General features: G+C 42.7%; 1 protein-coding gene across 1 annotated transcript; it reads right to left on the reverse strand.

The window, feature by feature from the left end:
* Window positions 1-1240: 1240 nt before the first annotated feature.
* On the reverse strand, window positions 1241-12471 carry LOC121936907 (putative P2Y purinoceptor 10). The gene is made up of 2 exons (XM_042479597.1): window positions 12390-12471; window positions 1241-3697 (listed from the first exon to the last, which is right to left on the reverse strand). Exons 1-2 carry the CDS (start codon window positions 12464-12466, stop codon window positions 2641-2643), a joined length of 1134 nt encoding a protein of 377 aa, XP_042335531.1. The 5' UTR covers window positions 12467-12471; the 3' UTR covers window positions 1241-2640.
* Between the last annotated feature and the right edge of the window lie 6953 nt (window positions 12472-19424).

Below are 19424 nucleotides of genomic sequence, written 5' to 3' on the forward strand. Positions count from 1 at the left end.
TTTTTATTCCAGTTGCAATGGGCAGGGTTTTCTTTCTGTCCTGGGAGTTTCTGATGACAGAGTGGGATAAAAGTCATTCACTCACAGCCATCCTCCCAGTGCTATATTTTTTGGCAGTCCCATCAATGGCACACAGAACTGGATATGTGTGTGACCTTTATATCAGAGATTTTCTGCTGATCTTCCTTCCCATAACATTTCTGGTGACCAACTGAACATTTCCACTACACCACGGTGCACCGTTTTCATAGCAAGACCTCTGCCCTCTACACATTACAATTATAGTGCTATTTGTTATCGTTGTTGTGTGCCTTCAAATCATTTCTGACATGGTTAGCCTGAGGCAAACCTATTGCAGAGATTTCTAGAGCTGAAAGTAGATGACTTGCCCAGTGGGTTTCCGAGGCTGAGCTGGGAATCGAAGCCTGATCTCCGAAGTTTGTAGTCAAACCACTGTAGCTCAAACCACTACATCACACTGGCTCAAAATTGTATCACTTTTGCACTGTGACTATGTTTAAATAAAGAGTCTTATTTATTCAGGAAAAGCTCCTTGGTCTATACGTGAGTTTACACTTTTGTCCAACTGCTTTTTCTATATATCCTTTTCTGTGCAAATTGGCAATAAAGCTTTAAACCAGTGAATCCCAAATTCCAGTCCTCCAGGTGTTTGGGACTTCAGCTCCTAGAAATCCTTCAGTGACCATGGCCAAAACCCAAGAATCCTGAGAGTTGAAGTTCAAAACACCTGGAGGACCAAAGTTAGGGGACCTCTGCTTTAAACCTTTCCCAAAGATGTGATTATTGCTCTGGATCCTAAAAGAATCTCTTGCTTTTGGCATAAGATTATTTTTTTGAAAGACTGAAAAAAATAAATGTGTGAGATGGAGAAAATAGATATTGAGGGAGAAGCATGTGTGGGGAGTGTTGAATTCATGGAGGAGATGGTGGGGGTGAAAGGAAACCGCAGCTCACAGCTTAACCACTCCTAGCCATGTATGGAAGTCTCATGTGTCATCGATGGTCATGGAGCACAGTGAAGAGGGAATGACTCATTTCAGATGCAGCATAGGGCATGGGGTACATGGCAATTGCTGCCTGAATTCATTTACAGATTAAAATAAAATATATGGTATTAATCTGAAAAACTGTTAGGAAGAACTGAAAACAGGAACCTTGTGGTTTTTTTTCTTTCAAAATTATAATTTTATTCATCTAAACTATTATTATGTTGATCTAATATACATTTATGGAGATAAATCTATGAGTTCATGGAAGACGTAATGAAGATTCAGACAATCAACTGGCTAAGTTGAAATTGGATTGCTAGTTTGAACTAGAACAGACCCATTCCAGTAATGGGATTTCCTTTTGTGTCGACTCGCCTGGAATAATTCAGTGGATGCAGTTGGGGCTAACCTAAGGCTGCAGTCTAATACGTACATCCAGGGAACATGTCCAATGAAATCAATGGGACTTATTTTTGAGTGGATATCTCTAAGGTTGGCGTATACAGTATTGCTTTAGCAAGGTGGCTACAGAGTCGGCCATGTCATTAGGTAGAGTGAGGCAGCTGCTTCAGGCAGCAGATGATAGGAGGTGAAGGTCTGCAACAAGGTACTGAGGGACAGAGTTCTGCATGTCATGCAACCCACTCTTCACACACGCACCCAATGCATGCTATTTCCAGATGCTGTGGATAAGGATGCCATTCCATATCCAATACAGACATCAGACTCCTCTGTGAGTTGACCAGGCTTTAGATATGGAGTAGGAAGGGGCACCATTATATCCTTTGACTTGGTCATGACTTGAGATGAATATGGGCATTGGGCAACCACTTTGTAGAACTCATGCTAGCCCAACACCAGCTTGGCATCCAATAAATTTCTATGTATGGGCATGAAAGCTGGACAGTAAAGAAAGCTGACAGGAAGAAGAGATTCAACCCATTTGGTGCCGGAAGAAAGTTCCATGGATACCATGAAGTGCCAAAAAGACAAATGAATTTGCCAGGGAGCAAATCAATCCTACTGGAAGCCTAGATGACTAAACTGAGGCTATTGGACATATCATGAGACAACGTGACTCATTGGAAAAGACAATAATGCTTAGTAAAATGGAAGGCAGTAGGGAAAAAGGGAGACTCCAGTACAACTGGATAGATTCAATCAAAGAAGCCATGGTTGCACTGAGTTTTCAGGGCAGTTGATGGCCAGGGCTCAGGGAGGTCTCTCATTTGTAGGGTTGCCATCAGTTGAAGTCAACTCGATAGCAAAGAAGAGCAACAAACCTTACAGAACACATTCTCTGAGAGTCTTGTATATGAAACTCCAGCGGCAGAAAGGAATGTACTCTGGGGATTTGCCTCCAGTAGATTTCTGGTCAAGTCCCTAGCATCTGCAAGAAGGTTCCTAAATCTTTCAGTGATTTTCTATTGAAGAAGAAACAAATATATTCAATGTCCTTCTTTTAAGTACATCCCATAACAGTTCTCACATTCAGTCCCTGGCATCTCCAGGGACTGAATGTTACCAATCAGGATAGTCAATAGTCTGCACTGGATGGATGGCCAGACTTAGTATAATGTTGCCTCCTGTATTCTTATGATTCTCTGTCCAGTTGGCAATCCAGCTGAATTTATCCTTTCACAGAGGAAGCACTTTCTTTGCTCATGAGACGACTCCTGATGGCCAAGCTGCTATGTCTCAATATCTGACCCTGGAATTCTGATGTCATGAAGAAATAGAGGATGGGATCCAAGCAACAGTTCAGGCTTGCAAGGCTTAAACAAAAAGGGTGAAGGTACAGGATATTTTGCCGTAAGACACAGTCTCGGATGACAGCTTCTTTGACCATCATGAAGAAGAAAAAGACAATATGATATGGCGTGAAGCACACAAAGAACACAACCGCACACGTGGAAACCATCCGTAACGCCTTCCGCTTTTCCATAGTGTTTTCCAAAGGGATCTGGCATTCTTGGAGTGAAGCTTTCGTCTTCCAGGTACAATAGACAATGATGACAAGTGGGACAAAGAACCCGAGGATCTCAGCCACCATTACCACCATGATAGAGTAGGCCTTTCCTCCGATCTTCTTGATCTTGAGGTCAGTGAAACAACTCTCTGGTTTTTCAGAGCTTCTTAACAATGGGAATGGCAGGCAAGCAGCTCCGATGACAATCCATAACACAACGCATGTGGCCACATCGTACCGCCGTTTCCAGTTTTTGGCCTTGAACGGGTAGAGCAAGAAGAGATATCTTTGCACACTGATGCAGGTAAGGAAGCCGATGCTGGCATACATATTGAGATACTTCAAGTAGAAAGAAAGCTGGCAAAGGAATCTCCCAAATGGCCACTTGTAATTGACATAATAATATATCCGTAGAGGTAACGAAAGAACATGAACAAAGTCAGCCATGGCCAGGTTCACCATGAAGATGATGGTTTTATTTTGCTTGCTGATGAAGCGGCATAAAATCCACAGGGCCACACTGTTTGTCAGGAGTCCTGGGATGAAAATGATGGTATATGTGGCTGCATACAGGGAATGAAGGAAGGTTTCCCCGGGTCCAGCGCAACTGTCTGTATTATTGCACTCTGCACCAGTGCTTGACATCAGTAGCACATCTATGCTCCTGTTCAGGGCAAGGTGAGCTGGATGGGTCACTTCTCTGGAGTGGTTACACACACTGTAAAAGAAAAGAAAAAGTATCCAAAGGTTGATAATTTTCACTTTTAATAAAATGCCCTGATAAAATTAATTACTTATTTCATTCTTTAAAGAAGTAACAAATAATTTTAGCAATTTTCTACTTCTGCTCTGCTCAGTTTTCCAAAGACTATTCACAGTCTGGGCCTTAAATTGCACCAATTACACCAATGGGAGGTTTTGTCTCCCCCCCAGAAGTTGTTGGGCAGCAATTCCCATCAAGCCATGGATCTGCTGGCTAGGAGTGATGAGAGATGCAGTCAAAAACACCTGGAAGGGCTCTAGTTGCCCACACTGTCTGCCATATTAGGACATTGCTTTGCTTAGAGCACATTCTGTGTTAAGGGAAAAAAATTGGCACCAACGTGGTGGAATCAGTGTATGAGAAATGGGTGTACCCTCAGCGCATGCCAAATCTCACACTTTTGCTGGCTAGAGAATGGGATTGTGAAAGGGAGAGAAGCAGAGTGCCTAGCCTGCGCACTGATGTATCAATTGTGTTTCACCAAAATACAAAAACCCGCAGCTGCCTGCTTGAAATTATAATGTCCTAACCACTTCAGCAACTCTTGCACAGGTCCCATGCTTACTCAATAGCTTCCTGTATAGGCTCTTGGACCATTTTCTTGTTCCTTCTTGGGACACTTGCAAGTTCATCCATTTGAATTAGGTTGTTCAGAAATTCAGTAAGAATGGGATTTTTGGCTCCTGTTTTCCACAAAAAAAAGGTCTCTGGATCAAGTTATGGTTATTGCATTTTTCCAACAAGACTCTGGGCTTTCTCCATTCTCAGAGAATTAGATTAGAATAACTCTTTTAATGAAATCAAGATGACCAGTCTAGGGGATCAATAACAACTGTATTCTCTTGCAGGTTAAATGGATGTGTCAGCAGCTGACCCATAGAACCAGCTCTATCATTAGGCATAGTCCCTTTCCTTCCTCCATCCAAAAACAATAGCAACAACAGCTTCTTCTTTTTCTTCTTCACCAGAATTCTCTATTACAGTGTATGTTACACAACTTTACATATACTTAGTTACGTAGCAGAGAAGTTAAGAAACGCTGTTAGTGAATTGCAAAGATGCTTATTGGGACATTGATAAGAGTGTCCTGATGTACACCGGGCTCTGCCAGTGCACAACGTCACTCCCAGCTAGTCTTGTCATGCACAATGAAACCGATGCACAACAATGCTGATGTGCATCCATCTTGTTGTGAACTGGTCCCAATGCGTATCGGTCACTCCACTGGCTTCCTACATAGTAATGCGACAGCAGCCATTTACTGTATATGAATGTTGGGGAACTTGTTGCCGTAGTTGTGTGCCTTCAAGTCATTTCTGACTGATAGTGACCCTAAGGCAAACCTACCATGGGGTTTTCTTGGGAAGTATCTTGAGAGGGGGTTAGCCATTGCCATCCTCTGAGGCTGAGAGCATGACTTGCCCAAGGTCACCCAGTGGGTTTCCATGGCCGAGCCAGGATTCGAACCCTGTTCTCCAGGGTCCTAGTTGAACGTTCAAAGCATTACACCATGCTGACTCCCTAGGGTTGCCTTAGGGTCATCATAAGTTAGAAAAGCAAAGCTATAAAAAGATCTAAAGCTCTTCTCTGCTGACAACAAAGGTCTGTTCCTCTCTCACTTGACTAACCCCCACTTTTGGTGCCATATCCCCTTAAATTTTCCTTGTCTCACCAAAAAGAAAGAAAGAAAGAAAGAAAGAAAGATAGATAGATAGTGCATGTCAACATTTGATCTGGACAAGGAAGTGGCATGAAGCAGCAAGAAGCAACATGAAACAGTGTGGGACAAATCATCACAACTTGCCAGTCTGAAGGAAAGCCTTGTTTACTTTCTTTCTGTAAAATTATTTCTCTTCTTCTGTTTTCCAAGTCCTGTTCCAAGGAAATGAATAATCCCAGCTGCAAGAGAGGTGTGGTTCTTCCTGGTACCAAAGGCGTGTCAGGGACATCAGTAGCTTTTGGATTTTCTTAATTGATGCCTTTTCCTAAAGCATCCCAGAACATGCACAGAAATATCCAGCCCCCTGTTTGGGCTGCAGACCAGAGGTCCTCTCTCCTTCTCTTTCTCCAATATAGGACTAGAGACTATATCTATGGCATCACAGGAACCATAGAACTGCTGCCTAAAACACTAATGTACTGCATGGAGTTGCCAGAGTGAAAACTGGAGAGGGAGATCATGTACCTTCAATTGCTATGTAGAGGAGGGAATTTCGGAAGTTGTTCTTTGCCATGCAACCAGTTAACAAACAATAGTTTCTATATGACCATTAAAGGTATAGGTGCTATATCCAGTTTTCATTCTGGCAACCCTATCTGTGTGTGTATTGTGTGCCTACAGGTCATTTCCAACTTATGGCAACCCTAGGATGAACCCATTATGCAGTTTTAGATTTGTTCAGAGGCAGTTAGCCCTTGCAGTCCTCTGAGGCTGAGAGCATGTGACTTGCCCAAGGTAAACCAGTGGGTTTCATGGCCAAGCTGGGAAATGAACCCTGGTCTCCAGAGTTGAGTCCAACACTAAAAGCAATAGCCTATGTCGGTTCTCTCTGGCAACCGTAACTGCTGACATTTCTGAACCTGGTTTTTGTGCAAGATCATGGCCAAACGGCAGGTGCATCTAACATGGAAGATGATTAAATGCAAATGGCATCAGTTGACATGAGATGGTAATGAACAGGATTATTTCAAAAATAGAAGGGGAGTGTAAAACTTTCTTTCCCGATGCAGTTGACAACAAGAAAGAATTCCCCCACCCACGCAAAAATAAATTGCTGATTTAGAAAGGGGATTTTTTAAAATCAAAAACGTAGTAGACAAGAAAAGGGGTAAAGTTCTTTGTAGTGCTGGCTGCAATCATTGTTATTGTTGTTGTTGCAGGTTGAGCTGCTCTAATCCAGAATTACAAAGTCGAAATACTCCCAAAACTGAAACTTTTTTCATGTGCGGTTGGTATAGTGACACCATGCTTTCTGATGATTCAGTGTATTCAATCTTTGTTCCATGCACAAAATTACTTAAAATATTGTATAAAATTACCTTCAGGCTATGTGTATAAGGTATGTATATGAAATATAAATGAATTTGGTATTTAGATTTGAGTCTTCACTCCAAGATATCTTATTATGTATGTTTATGCAAATACAGGCATTCCAAAATCTGAAATATGGAGCATGTCTGGCCCAAACACGTCTGGTCTATAGTCCCTAGGGTTGCCAGAGCAAAAACTGGAGGAGGATTCTATACCCCTCATGGTTGTGTAGAAGAGAGAATTTCAGCAAGTGTGGCTTGTCACACCATCAAGGGCCCTTACAGACTTCACAGTTATACTGAGATGATCCCACCTGGATTCCATGGCACCAAACTGCTATAGTTGTGTCACAGTGGGGCAGAATTCCAGGGGCTGTAACACTAGAGTAGTAGTTCTCAGCTTTGGGGCCTCCAGATGTTTTGGACTTCAAATCCCAGCAACTCCAGCCAACTCAGCCAATGGGAGTAGAAGTCCAAATTTGGGGCCTAAAAGTCCAAAATATATGAAGGATAAATAAAACACTGAAAACCAGTGCAATCTGGCTGAGAATTCTAAGTGCACCTTCTTATAACTGCAAGCCCCACGGATGCAGGCTTGGTAGTGGAAGTAGAAAGCAGAATAATACTGCTGTAATTGTGCAGTAATTGTGCAGTAATAGTGAAAGTAGAAAGTAGAATAATAGTGCTGTAATTGTGCAGTGTCTTAAGACTAAAGCCCTGGCAAACGTTCCCAACTTTGGGGGTTTTGTAGCTTTGCAGAGCAGCACAAAACATCCCTCGTTGTTATTTAGATGGTTACTCTCCTATTCCTAAGGCTTGGCATGGATTGCAATACCTCCGCCCATTCCAAAACAGATCTGGAGCGCAGTGTTTCCAAAGGTTTCCTGTGCCAAAAGGCAGGTCCCTTCTTGTTTCAAGTTTATAGGCTACATGCTGACATTCGCTGAATCAGCAGAGGGAGGAGATGGCAAGTTAACAAGGGATGGATGGCAGCCATTTGGCAGGGCAAATCTACCCAGCGTGGGCGGGAAGGGCCATCTTCAGTGGTCATCTCATTTGGAGCTTCCGTAATATAAAACATACGAATGGTTAGCCCCAGCAAAGGCTTGCATGCAGTTTGTGCTATAGGCAGAAATACATTTACTTTACCACACCTTCCATCATTTCACAGATCAAAATCGGGACATAAGCAACCTCAATGGCAAAAGTTTTAACAAGGAAGAATGTACAATGAGAAATTGCAGCAGTTTGCTTTTGCCTGAGTTTACTGGGAAGCACAAGTTTACTCTCTTGTCTCCTTTATCATACCCTTTGCATGAGTTTACTAGGAAGCACAAGTCTACCCCTCATCTCCTCTCCCCCTTGCTGAGTTAACCTAAGTGCAAACTACTCCATTGACTGAAGTGTGCTGAGGAGAAAGGGGGAACGTGGGGGAAGGAGAGAGAAACTGGGACATTTTGCAAGTAGATGAAAGAGTGTCATGATAGGGGATTAACCAGGACAGTCCTTCCAAATGATGACAGTTGGAAAATACGCCTTACACTTGCGAATGCCTTCTTTGGGTTGTTCTGGAGACTGGTATTTTCTACCACCAAAGCCTTCCCTGCATTCATCATTGTGAAGGGGATTGTACCACCTTCCTTTGATGGACAATCGCTGGGCAATTGGTATACAAAGGTAGCATATTTGACAGACATAATACAAGTGGCTGCTAAAAATTCTTGGCTCTTACCCTTTTCTAGTGACTCCTTTCTTCTCATGTACAACAACCTCAGTTTAGTTTTCTAGGCTTCTAGGGACAGTTTTGGCCTGATTTGCTCTGGGACCCATTTATTGGTCTTTTTCGTAATCTATGATAGCCATAGATCTCTCCTCCCAAACCACATTTCAAATGAGTAGGTTTTCTTCCTATCTTCCAGCATTTTCTTCCTATCTTCCAACATCCATAACCATATGTAGAGATGGGAAATCCTATGGTATGTACCACCCTAACTTTGGTATTCAGTGATACATTTTTACACTTTAGGATCTCGTCCAGTTCCTTCACAGCTGCCCTTCTAAGGTTGCCAAAGTCAAAATTGGAGAGGGCTCCTGTATGTTTAACGGTTGTGCAGAAGAGGGGATTTCTACTGCTTTTTATCTGGTTGAGTCACAAGCAACTCCTGCTGAAATCCTCTCTTCTACACAGTTTTCAATCTGCCAGTGCTGCAACATCAGAGACACCAGCCGCAGCTGCCCCCAATCCATCCATTACAATTGTGCCTCAAACCACTTAAATTTAATTAGACCTTTTCAGGTTGTGATAATGAGTGCTTTAACCAACAGATTAATTCACCAACTCTCATTGGCGGAAGAAGAGATAATTAATTAACATACAACTAATAAATTTAGTTAGTTCTTTCCACACGTAGAAGGGATTTCCCCTTTTCGCCCTTGCTGTGGTCCTGAGGACATCCCCACTTATGAAGCTACTTATTTGCATTGAGAGAAAACCCCATTACTATAGACTCCCATAAGTGATTCCCCTACTCACGCCACCAAAGAAAATAACACTTTCCGAAAAGGGGATTTCCTTAGGACAACCATAAGGGAGGAAAGCTCTCTGTTGCTGTTAGTGCCCCTTATTGTAAGGGATGCTCTTTATTTGCGGTCTGGAAAGCTTGTCTCTTATAGGACCGGCAGGTGATCTTTATGTAAGGGATTTCTCTGGTCTGAGGATTGGAAAGGGTTTCCTTTTAAAGAGTCCAAACAGATGCCGATGATGATGATGATGATGATGATGATAATAATTCCTATTTGACTATGCACACCCTTCAAGAGAGAAATCCCATCAGCCTCTGTCTAGAAACTTTTAGCGAAGGAAACACTATTGTGGTCTTTTCCACTGTTACGTTGCACCACCTGGAAGATCCTTCCAAAGGTTAGATGAAATTCTGGTTCTTATATTGGTTTGAGTTTCACCCACTGAAGTAACAGAGAAAAAATTAGTTCTGGCATATTTGGGTTTTTTAAATTAAGTTCATCCATCCGATCAGTTGTTTAAAAGTCAGTGGATTCATCAACTAAATTTAATAAGTCCTTTTAAGACAGCTATTAAATATTAGAGGTCTCTCATTCATTAGATTGTCATAAGTAGAAGTCAGCTTGACAGCAGTTTAGGACAGAGTCGTGACAGTCCTCCAGAATCTTTCCTAGTACTGATCGTCCAGTTAGTCTGACATCAATACCAGGAAAGATTCTGGAGCAGATCATTAAACAGAGAGTCTGTGAACATCTAGAAGGCAATGCCATAATCACAAAAAGTCAACATGGGTTTCAGAGAAACAAGTCATGCCAGACAAACCTAATCTCTTTCTTTGATAAAATTACCAGCTTGGTAGATGAAGGGAATGCTGTGGATATAGTATATCTTGATTTCAGTAAGGCCTTTGACAAAGTTCCCCATGACATTCTTGCAAACAAGCTTGTAAAATGTGGGCTAGACAAAGGAACTGTTAAATGGATCTGTAATTGGTTGACCGGCTGAACCCAAAGGGTGCTCAACAATGGCTCCTTTTCATCCTGGAGAAAAGTGACCAGTGGGGTCCCACAGGGCTCTGTCTTGGGCCCAGTGCTATTCAACATCTTTATCAATGACCTGGATGACAGAATTGGAAACATACTTATCAAATTTGCAGATGATACCAAATTAGGGGGAATAGCTAATACCCCAGAGGACAGGATCAAGATTCAAAATGACCTGAATAGACTAGAAAGCTGGGCCAAAGCTAACAAAATGAAATTCAACATGGAGAAATGTAAGGTATTGCACTTAGGGAGGAAAAATAAAATGCACAGATATAGGATGGGTGACACCTGGCTGAATGAAACTACGTGTGAAAGGGATCTAGGAGTCCAAGTAGACCACAAGTTGAACATGAGTGAACAGTGTGATGCGGCAGCTAAAAAGGCCAATGCTATTTTAGGCTGCATCAATAGAAGTATAGTGTCTAGATCAAGAGAAGTAATAGTGCCACTGTATTCTGCTCTGGTCAGGCCCCACCTAGAATATTGTGTCCAGTTCTGGGCGCCACAATTCAAAAAGGACATTGAGAAACTGGAGCGTGTCCAAAGGAGGGCGACAAAAATGGTGAAAGGTCTGGAAACCATGCCCTATGAGGAACGACTTAGGGAGCTGGGGATGTTTAGCCTGGAGAAAAGAAGGTTAAGAGGTGATATGATCGCCCTGTTTAAATATTTGAAGGGATGTCATATTGAGGAGGGAGCAAGCTTGTTTTCTGCTGCTCCAGAGAACAGGACCCGGAACAATGGATGCAAGCTACAGGAAAAGAGATTCCACCTGAACATTAGGAGGAACTTCCTGACAGTAAGGGCTGTTCGACAATGGAATGCACTCCCTCGGAGGGTGATAGAGTCTCCTTCCTTGGAGGTCTTTAAACAGAGGCTGGATGGCCATCTGTCAGGGATGCTTTGATTTGGATTTCCTGCATGGCAGGGGGTTGGACTGGATGGCCCTAGTGGTCTCTTCCAACTCTATGATTCTATGATTCTATGGTGTCAAACTGCTTTATTTTTGCAATGTGGATACATCCTGGATTGTATGCAACATATTCAGGGGTAGCTATGTTGGCTATGTAGCAAAATATAACAAAACCCCAAATCCACGAAATGGCAATATCCCTTGTCTACACCTGACCAAGAAGGAGGATGGCCTCTGACTGCACAGAGATGCCTCAGTCTGGACTATCTTAATAGAAAACAGAAATAACACCTGAGACAGTATGTAGTCCTGTGACTCTGTCGTTTTTTCTTCTCCTGTATGATTTTTAAAATCTTTGCCTGATGACGCAGCCAGTCAGTTGTCAAAAGTTTGCATGACGCATTTTGTGCGTTTTGGTTGGTCCCATAAGGGTATTGCTCTTTTCTGGATTTTGGATCTCCTTGTAAATTGCATGCAATCTTTTACTTTTTAAACAGAGCACATCTCAAAGATGTGGCAACATAAATATTTCTCCATAGACTCAAAGGGCTGGATGGGTCTGCAAAATTCTTCAAGGCCAACCCATTGCCATTATAGAAAATGCATTGCGGTACATCCTGAGTCCCATCTACTCTTATCTAGAAACCTTTAGTGAAGGACACTCCATTGCAGTTTTGTCCATTGTCAGGTTGCACCTCCTTCCAATGTTTAGATAAAATCCTATTTCTTATATTTAGACCCATTGGGTTTGGGTTCTAGCCACTGAGACAGCAATGAAAAAATTAATTCTGGCACATCTGAGTTTTTTAATTAAGTTCATCAATTCAATCAGTTGTTTAAAAGTCAGTTGACTCATCAACTAATTAAATTTAATAAATCCTTTTAAGACAGCCATTAAACATTGGAGGTCTCTCATTCATAAGATCATGCGTAGAAGTTGACTTGACAGCAATTTATAACAACAGACTATGGATATTATCTGCTTCTAGTTTCAACTCCTTTGGACAGACACAGAGATGAGTTAACTTAAACATACCATTTTAAAATGGTATTCTGCTGGCTAGAAACACCCTTTTGAAACTCAGAAGAAAAGATCTTTCTGGACCGGAATCCAACAACGTGATTTGAAAGTCTTACCTCATTGGAATGCTCTGGCTTTGACAAAACCCCTGGAAGGGAGATGCACACCTTTTGGAGCACCTTGCTGTTTTCATGGGCGAGTCAAACAGAACGAAAGAATGGCAGCTGCTAAGAAGCTGCTATTGCCGCTGTACAGTCAGGTTCACTTAACAGGAAGTTACCCAAAAAAAGCCACATGAATTTGTCTGGTAGTTTAACCACATAAGCCTTGTTTACATACAGGAGGCTTTATATGAGTAATGACATTGCTGAGGTGGTTTGTGTCAGGTGGAACAAAACCAACCAACATCTAGCCAAGGTTCACACACACAGGTACCAGACCTTCCAAGTATCCTGATTTGGCAGGGCACAATTCCCATTAATCCTTTGCCATCCCACTTCTTCAGCTGCCTTTATAATGTCCCAGTTTCTCCATTTGCCCCCTGCTTTCCCCCTTTGTCCTCAGTTTACTGCCATTGCTGCAAACTAGGTTCACAGTGCAGAAGTTTGTGCTCAGTTAGCTCAGCTAGCAGGAGAAGAGAGGAAGAGGCAGAGTCTTGCCATTCCCAATAGGCTTAGGCAAAAGCAAACTACTGCAGCCTCACCAAGCTTGTATGCTTTTTCTCACTGATAACTTTTGCCATCCTGACTACATTCTGATGTTGCTTGGATGCACATGCCCTGTGAAATGTTGGAGGATATGATGCACATGCATGTGGTTAGGTGGCCCTAAGTCCCACTTCACCAAAGACAGTCCTGTACTTGATGCCCGAGCAAAGAAAAATTCTCTGCTTGAACCTGGGCTTTGTTTCATGGATGGAGAGCTTGTTCTTCTCTGCATGCTGTTAGATTTGAACTCCCATCATTCTCAACCAACATAGAGAAGAGTTATGAATCATGGCATTGACGGCATCTAGAGACCCACAATCCTCCATCACTTCCCAGCACTGCAAGTCCTGTTTAAAGATTAAATGATTGAATTTGCCCATGAGGAGTTAGCACAGTGGTTCTCAAACTTTGGTCTTCACCCAGCCAGCTTGGTGAATAGTCAATAATTCTGGAGCTAAAGTCGAGAACATCTGGAGAACCCCAGGCCACAATGTCATCTTTAGTATTGGGGTATCTGGTGCAGCCAAGGAAACAAAACAAACTCTCAGAGCATTCAATGCAAAATATAAGTATAATAGAAACTACCATAAATTCAAACTAAAAAGTAACTACCCTTGCAGAGCCAAAGAAAATAGCCTCCTTAGTTCTGTGTAGGGAGGATAGTTCCGCCTCCATTGGTAAAACCCAACATTGCACAGGTAAGAACCATTGTTCCTTTTCCAGCAATTTAGGCATCACCCTCATCTCTCCCACTGCCTCACTTGCTCAAATGTCTGGCCAGGTGCCACCTGTGCAGATGCCCAACCAAGGCTGCTGGGGAGGGGGGGCTGGTTGGCAGACAAATGAGGCAGCAATGGAGGATGGAAGAAGTATGGGTTGCCCCTTCTTCTCCACTGCCTTAGCTTCTTCATCAGCCAGGGCAGAGGAGAAGGCAGGAGGGCACTTGTTCGCTTACCCCTCCTTCCCCAATACCTTAGCTCCCATGGCCGAGAGAGCCATGGCACCAGAGAAGAAGGGGCAGGTGCCAGTCACAGCACCTCACAACACCCAACCTCAGCAGGAGGAGAGCTTGACTAAGTGTCACCCCTCCTCTCAGGTGTCACCCAGTGTGGTCCTTGCCCATCACACTCCCCTAGTGATGCCACAGCCAGGTCAATAAGGCCACCGGACTTCAGTTCCCAAAATCATACTGGCTGAGGATTCTGGATGTTGTTGTTCAATCCCTCCTCCAGCTTTCTCCCAACTCTGCAGCTAATTGTGTGAACAATTAACATACATGGTATTGTGGAAAGAAAAAGAAGGGAAAGAAAAGGAAAGGAAAGTTTGAGGAGGTGGGTAGGAATATGTGATAAGGATCAGGATTCTGCTGCATTGGAAACTGTTTGAAGATTGCTCTTCCAACTTAAATCCCACTCCCTGCAAGCTGCTATGAGCCCTGGCACTGAAGTTCCCTCTGGCAGCAAAATCTGGACATTATCCTATGAAGCAACATTAAAACATTTTTTAACCTACAATAGGAAAGAAACATTTTGTGCCAGTGCTGTTAGCCAGCGGATGAATTTTCTTCTTCTCTTTTCTCTGTCTCTTAAGTACGCTTAACAGAAGATGACTCATCTGTCTTTCCACCTTGTGGTCTGTTTAGCTACAGTGGTGTTTTATTCTCTGGCTTTCTTGTCAAACTCCTCATGCCATCCATGGTTTCAAGGTGGCGAGGAGGATGTGTGTGGGGGGGGAGATGTTGAACTGTTTCTCACTCGGGAATGAAATGTTCATCTTTGCAACCGTTTTTTCACCCAGCGTGGGACTTTCGGTTCTGCACTCAAAAGGGAAACATTCAACTCCATCTCACATCCTGCTCAGATTTTCCCACTGAACGTCTATATGTTAGGACTACTGGAGATTAAGATGGTGGTAAACAACTGAAAGAGTTACTTTTTTGGACTAAAAAGTCCCAGAATCGCCAGCCATTGCAACCAGTTGTCATGCTGGCTGAGGATTCTGGAAGGGGTAGCCCAGAAAAGTAACTTTTCCCCATGTCTGGGGATGACAAAACAGCAATAGCTTTCTCAAACTTTCAGATACAACTACGTTTTGACAGGAGCTGGAATCCAATTTCTGTGGAAATGATGTGCTCAGAGTTTAGAAGATTACCAGAGAGGTGTAGGACAGGGATGAACAACTATGGGAAGTTGGAGGCTGCTTTAGGCCCCAGGAGGCCTTGTTGTTGTTGTTGATGTTGTTGAGTGCCTTCAAGTTGTTTCCAGCTTATGGCAACCGTAAGGCAAAACCAAGTTTTCTGGGCAATACTTGTTTGCAGGTGAGGTTGCCTTTGACTCCCTCTGAGGCTAAGAAAATGTGACTCACCCAAGGCCACCCAGCGGGTTTCCATGCCCAAGCGGGAATTCGAACCCTGATCTCCAGAGTCATAGTTTCTGATGCTCAAACTGCTACACCACACTTTTATATACATGGAGCCAAATCACAGCTTATTCATCACTCCTTCCCCTGGTTAAAGATGTTTCATCACATCTTAACACACACACACACACACACACACACACACACACACACACACACATGGGAAAGCTGCTTGAAACAAATAAACAAGTCGCCACCGATTCCTCCAAGTGAATGCAACCCAGTTGCATCCCGGGTCCCAGGTGCACTTCGGAGGCCGCTTTGCAAGTCAGAAAGCTCCTAGCTTTGAAAAGCAGCTTCTGGAGTGCACCTGGGACCCAGGATGCAGCCAGGTTGCACTCGACCAGTGGAATCGGCAGTGACTTTCATGTGATAATACCCACCTGCCTCCCACACCCCAGCTACATCCCATTTTTTTGTCTATGCGATAATAAACTCCATAGCTATGTTAATCTGGAAAATCAGTATGCAAAGGGATCTTGTAGCACCTTGGAGACAAAGTGAAAGAGAGAAGTTGGTAGCATGAGCTTTCATAGATCTGAGCGTATTTCCTCAGGAAGTAGGCTCAAGTCTACGAAAGTTAAGTTACCACCTTCTCTTTTTCACTTTCTCTCAAAGGTGCTACAAGATCCCTTTGCCTAAAAGCCAAGATGACTAAACTGAAGCTGTCATACTCCAGACCTATCGTGAGACAAAGTGACTCGTTGGTAAAGTGGAAGGCAGTAGGAAAAGAGGGAGACCACATTACAGGTGGGTTGATTCAATCCAAAAAACCATAGCACCGTTTATTTTGCAGGAACTTAGCAAGGTGGATGACTGGGACTTTTGGAGGTCTCTCATTCATAGGGTCACCATCAGTTGAAGTCAGCTTGACAGCAACTAACAACCTCTAAGATCCCATAACTCTAGCTACGTTTTGTAATTTTAAATATGCTTTACATATGCTTAGCTACACAGCGGAGACACTAAGAAACCCTATTAGTGAATTGTGAAGATGCATAATAGGACACTGGCAAGAGTGCTCAATGTGCATTGGTGATTGATGCACATCAAGGCTGACATGATGTGCACTGGGGCTGATGTGATTTGCATCTCATTGTGCATCGGTGCCATTGCACAAGAGTCACTTTGGATATGGATGTTGCAAAACTGCCCAGTTCCCACAGACAAAAGTCCACTTATGAAGACCTAACTCCCCAACAAGAGTCCGGTTGACAACAACAACAAGTGCTGGGCAGGTTTGTGCCATATGTGCCACGTTTGTAAAAATTTGGTGATTCTTATAAAAATATTGTCAGACTCTGATTTTTGTTTTTACTGACAGCGTTCACAGCTACCTTGGTTTTGGTTTTTTGTCTATCACTACAAAGCTCATTCATTAAATCCTCAGAACAGTAACAGCTTTGTTGGCCAACCAAAATGCAACAGATTCATAATGCAAGCTTTCAAAGCTCCACTGGCTTCTTCATCTGTCAAAGGTGATTTAAAACCATCCTGGCTCTCAGAGGAAGTACCTTTTTGTGTTGCTAATGGAATTTAATTTTTATTTCTTGGATTTTGGAATGCTTTGTTTCCTAGTGCTACGTGGCCAGAAGAAGGAAGGACCTGCCTGCATCGATATACCTCCATACCATCTTAACTCATAGCAACACCAGCAACATCTTGACAGAATGCAAGCCTGTGACTAACATTGACATTCCCCCCCACCTCCTGTATGATTTAATACTTTTGCCTGATGCGGAAACCAGTGGCGTTTTGAAAGATTGCAATGTGTACTTTGTGCATTTTGGTTGGCCCCATAAAGGTTTTGTGGATTTTGGATGTTATTGTACTTTGCTATATGGCCAATACAGCTACTTCCTCTGGATATGTTTTATTAAATCCTTTTTTTTTTTTGTATGTTTCCTTGGATTGGCCACAGGATGGCAGCATGCACCAAAGCTACTTAGGGATTTAAATCTATTTCTTCTTTGATTTCATTCACTCAACAGAAGAGCAAAGAATCTTAAATGCTTTCATAGAATCATAGACTCATACAGTTGGAAGAGACTGCAAGAGCCATCCAGTCCAATCCCCTGCCATGCAGGAACTCTCAGTCAAAGCATCCCCAACAGATGGCCATCCAGCCTCTGTTTAAAGACCTCTACGCAAGAAGACTTCAGGGTTCTTGTGCTTTATTTATTTATTTATTTATTTTGCATTTTGGGGTTATTAATTTTTTTTTTAGGAAAAAGCTGTTGCAAAAATATTGTTTTGACCACCAAAATGTGTCATTAGTAAAAAAGACATTGGTCTAAATCCTATCGTAACTCCCAGGAAGCATAGAGCCATTGAATCAATTAGATTTTCCTATGTGTCAACTCAGTAGTCGTCACCAATTGAATCAGTGATTCTGTTATAGCTGAGTGTAACCAACAGGGTTCCAGCCATTGATTTCTACAAAATAAACAAACCCCAAAGTTTAAACTTTACTGCCCTTTGTTGCATTTTGTTGAGGTATACCTACATATTTTCAAGATGGACCTCACTGCTCAGAGAATTCTGGAGATCCATCAGTTTAAATGTGCAATCTATCCATCCGTCCGTGCAAGATTGTCCTTGAATAGTAGCAAAATAGTGAGTCAGCCTTGCAGGCCAAGCAAACGCTGTCCATCTGCCTGCCTCCGACTCCCCTCTCAGTCACCTCAGACCCTCTTCTGGTCAATGGAAAATGTCAAAAGAAGTGCATGGGGACGCATGTGTTTTCTTTCTCCATTCACAAAGGGAAGGCAACTGTTGCTCAGGCTACCAGATGCAGATTTGCACAAACAAACCCCCTCTGTACCCAGTCGTCTCGCCTTTGTGAGGACTTCCCTCTCATTTCCTCAGCCGGAACAATGTTTTCCAGATGACGGACTTGTGCAGTGGTGGCAGAAGAGGTCCTTTCTTTCCTTCTTTCCATTCCCTTAGGTACCATTAAATGTCATCTGCATAAAGTCCTACATCATGTTAGCTCCTCTTTGGAGAAAATGAATGAATCTTTGATGCGACAATTGTCCAGTCTCCCCATTAGGGAGACTGGACAATTGCCACGTGAAAGATCCATCCATATTCTCCAGAGATGAGTCAACATGATGTAGGAATTCATCACACCAGACCTTTGTCTCACCACAATTGTTTTAGTGCAGTGATTCCCAAACTTTGGTTGTCCAGATGTTTTTCATTTCAGCTCCCAGAATTCCTGACTGTTGGCCATGTTGGCTGGGGCTTCTGGGAGTTGAAGACCCAAACAACCGGAAGACCAAAGTTTGGGAGCCACTGCCATAGTGCAAGAAAGCAGAAACATATCGATTTCGGAGCATTTATTATCACACTTCTCTATAATACAGCGGGACCTTGTTATCTGCTGGGGTTTGGTTGCAGGATCCGCTGTGGATAACTAAATCCGTGGATGCTCAAATCCCATTAAATATAATGGAAGAGCAAAATGGTGTTCCTTATATAAAATGGAAAATCAAGGTTTGCTATTTGGAATTTATACTTTATAAAAATATTTTCAAACCGTGGAGGCTTGAATCCGTGGATAAAAAATCCATAGATAAAGAGGGCTAACTGTAGCACAAAGGTGCTGCTTTGGTGATCTATGATCCCATGCACTCTCTTCATGTCTTTGTTCCTCACCCAAAATTTAGACATCTAGATCTTCGGAAAAGGGTCTTGGAAGCTAGAACTCTTCTTTGTCTCATAGAATCCTCCATTTCCAGCAGATGTTTCTTAATTTAAATTGTATTCTTCCGACGGAAGGAAAGCACAACAGAGACGTAAAGGAAGGTGAGGCTATTCAAAACACATTTATCCTGAGGCTACCCCATAATGCCAGGAAAAACCTGTACATTCATTTCCGAACCTGACCGCGTCCATTTTATTTTATGGATGTTCCTTCCGGAAACAGGATTCCCTTGCTTCCTGCCTGACTAATTCGGTGTTTGTCCCAACAACAAACTAAGGTCCTTCAATGTCATAAGTGTATGCAGACAGAAAAATATG

Source organism: Sceloporus undulatus, chromosome 7 (assembly GCF_019175285.1).
Source record: "Sceloporus undulatus isolate JIND9_A2432 ecotype Alabama chromosome 7, SceUnd_v1.1, whole genome shotgun sequence".
Taxonomy (NCBI): Eukaryota; Metazoa; Chordata; class Lepidosauria; order Squamata; family Phrynosomatidae; genus Sceloporus; species Sceloporus undulatus.

Bases quoted from the DNA above. Each gene is read 5' to 3' on its own strand.
- LOC121936907 (XM_042479597.1), bottom strand. From the start codon at position 12,466: ATGAAAACAGCAAGGTGCTCCAAAAGGTGTGCATCTCCCTTCCAGGGG. The intron at 3,698-12,389 runs GTAAGACTTTCA...TTTCTTTTACAG, and splicing joins AGCCAGAGCATTCCAATGAG to TGTGTGTAACCACTCCAGAG.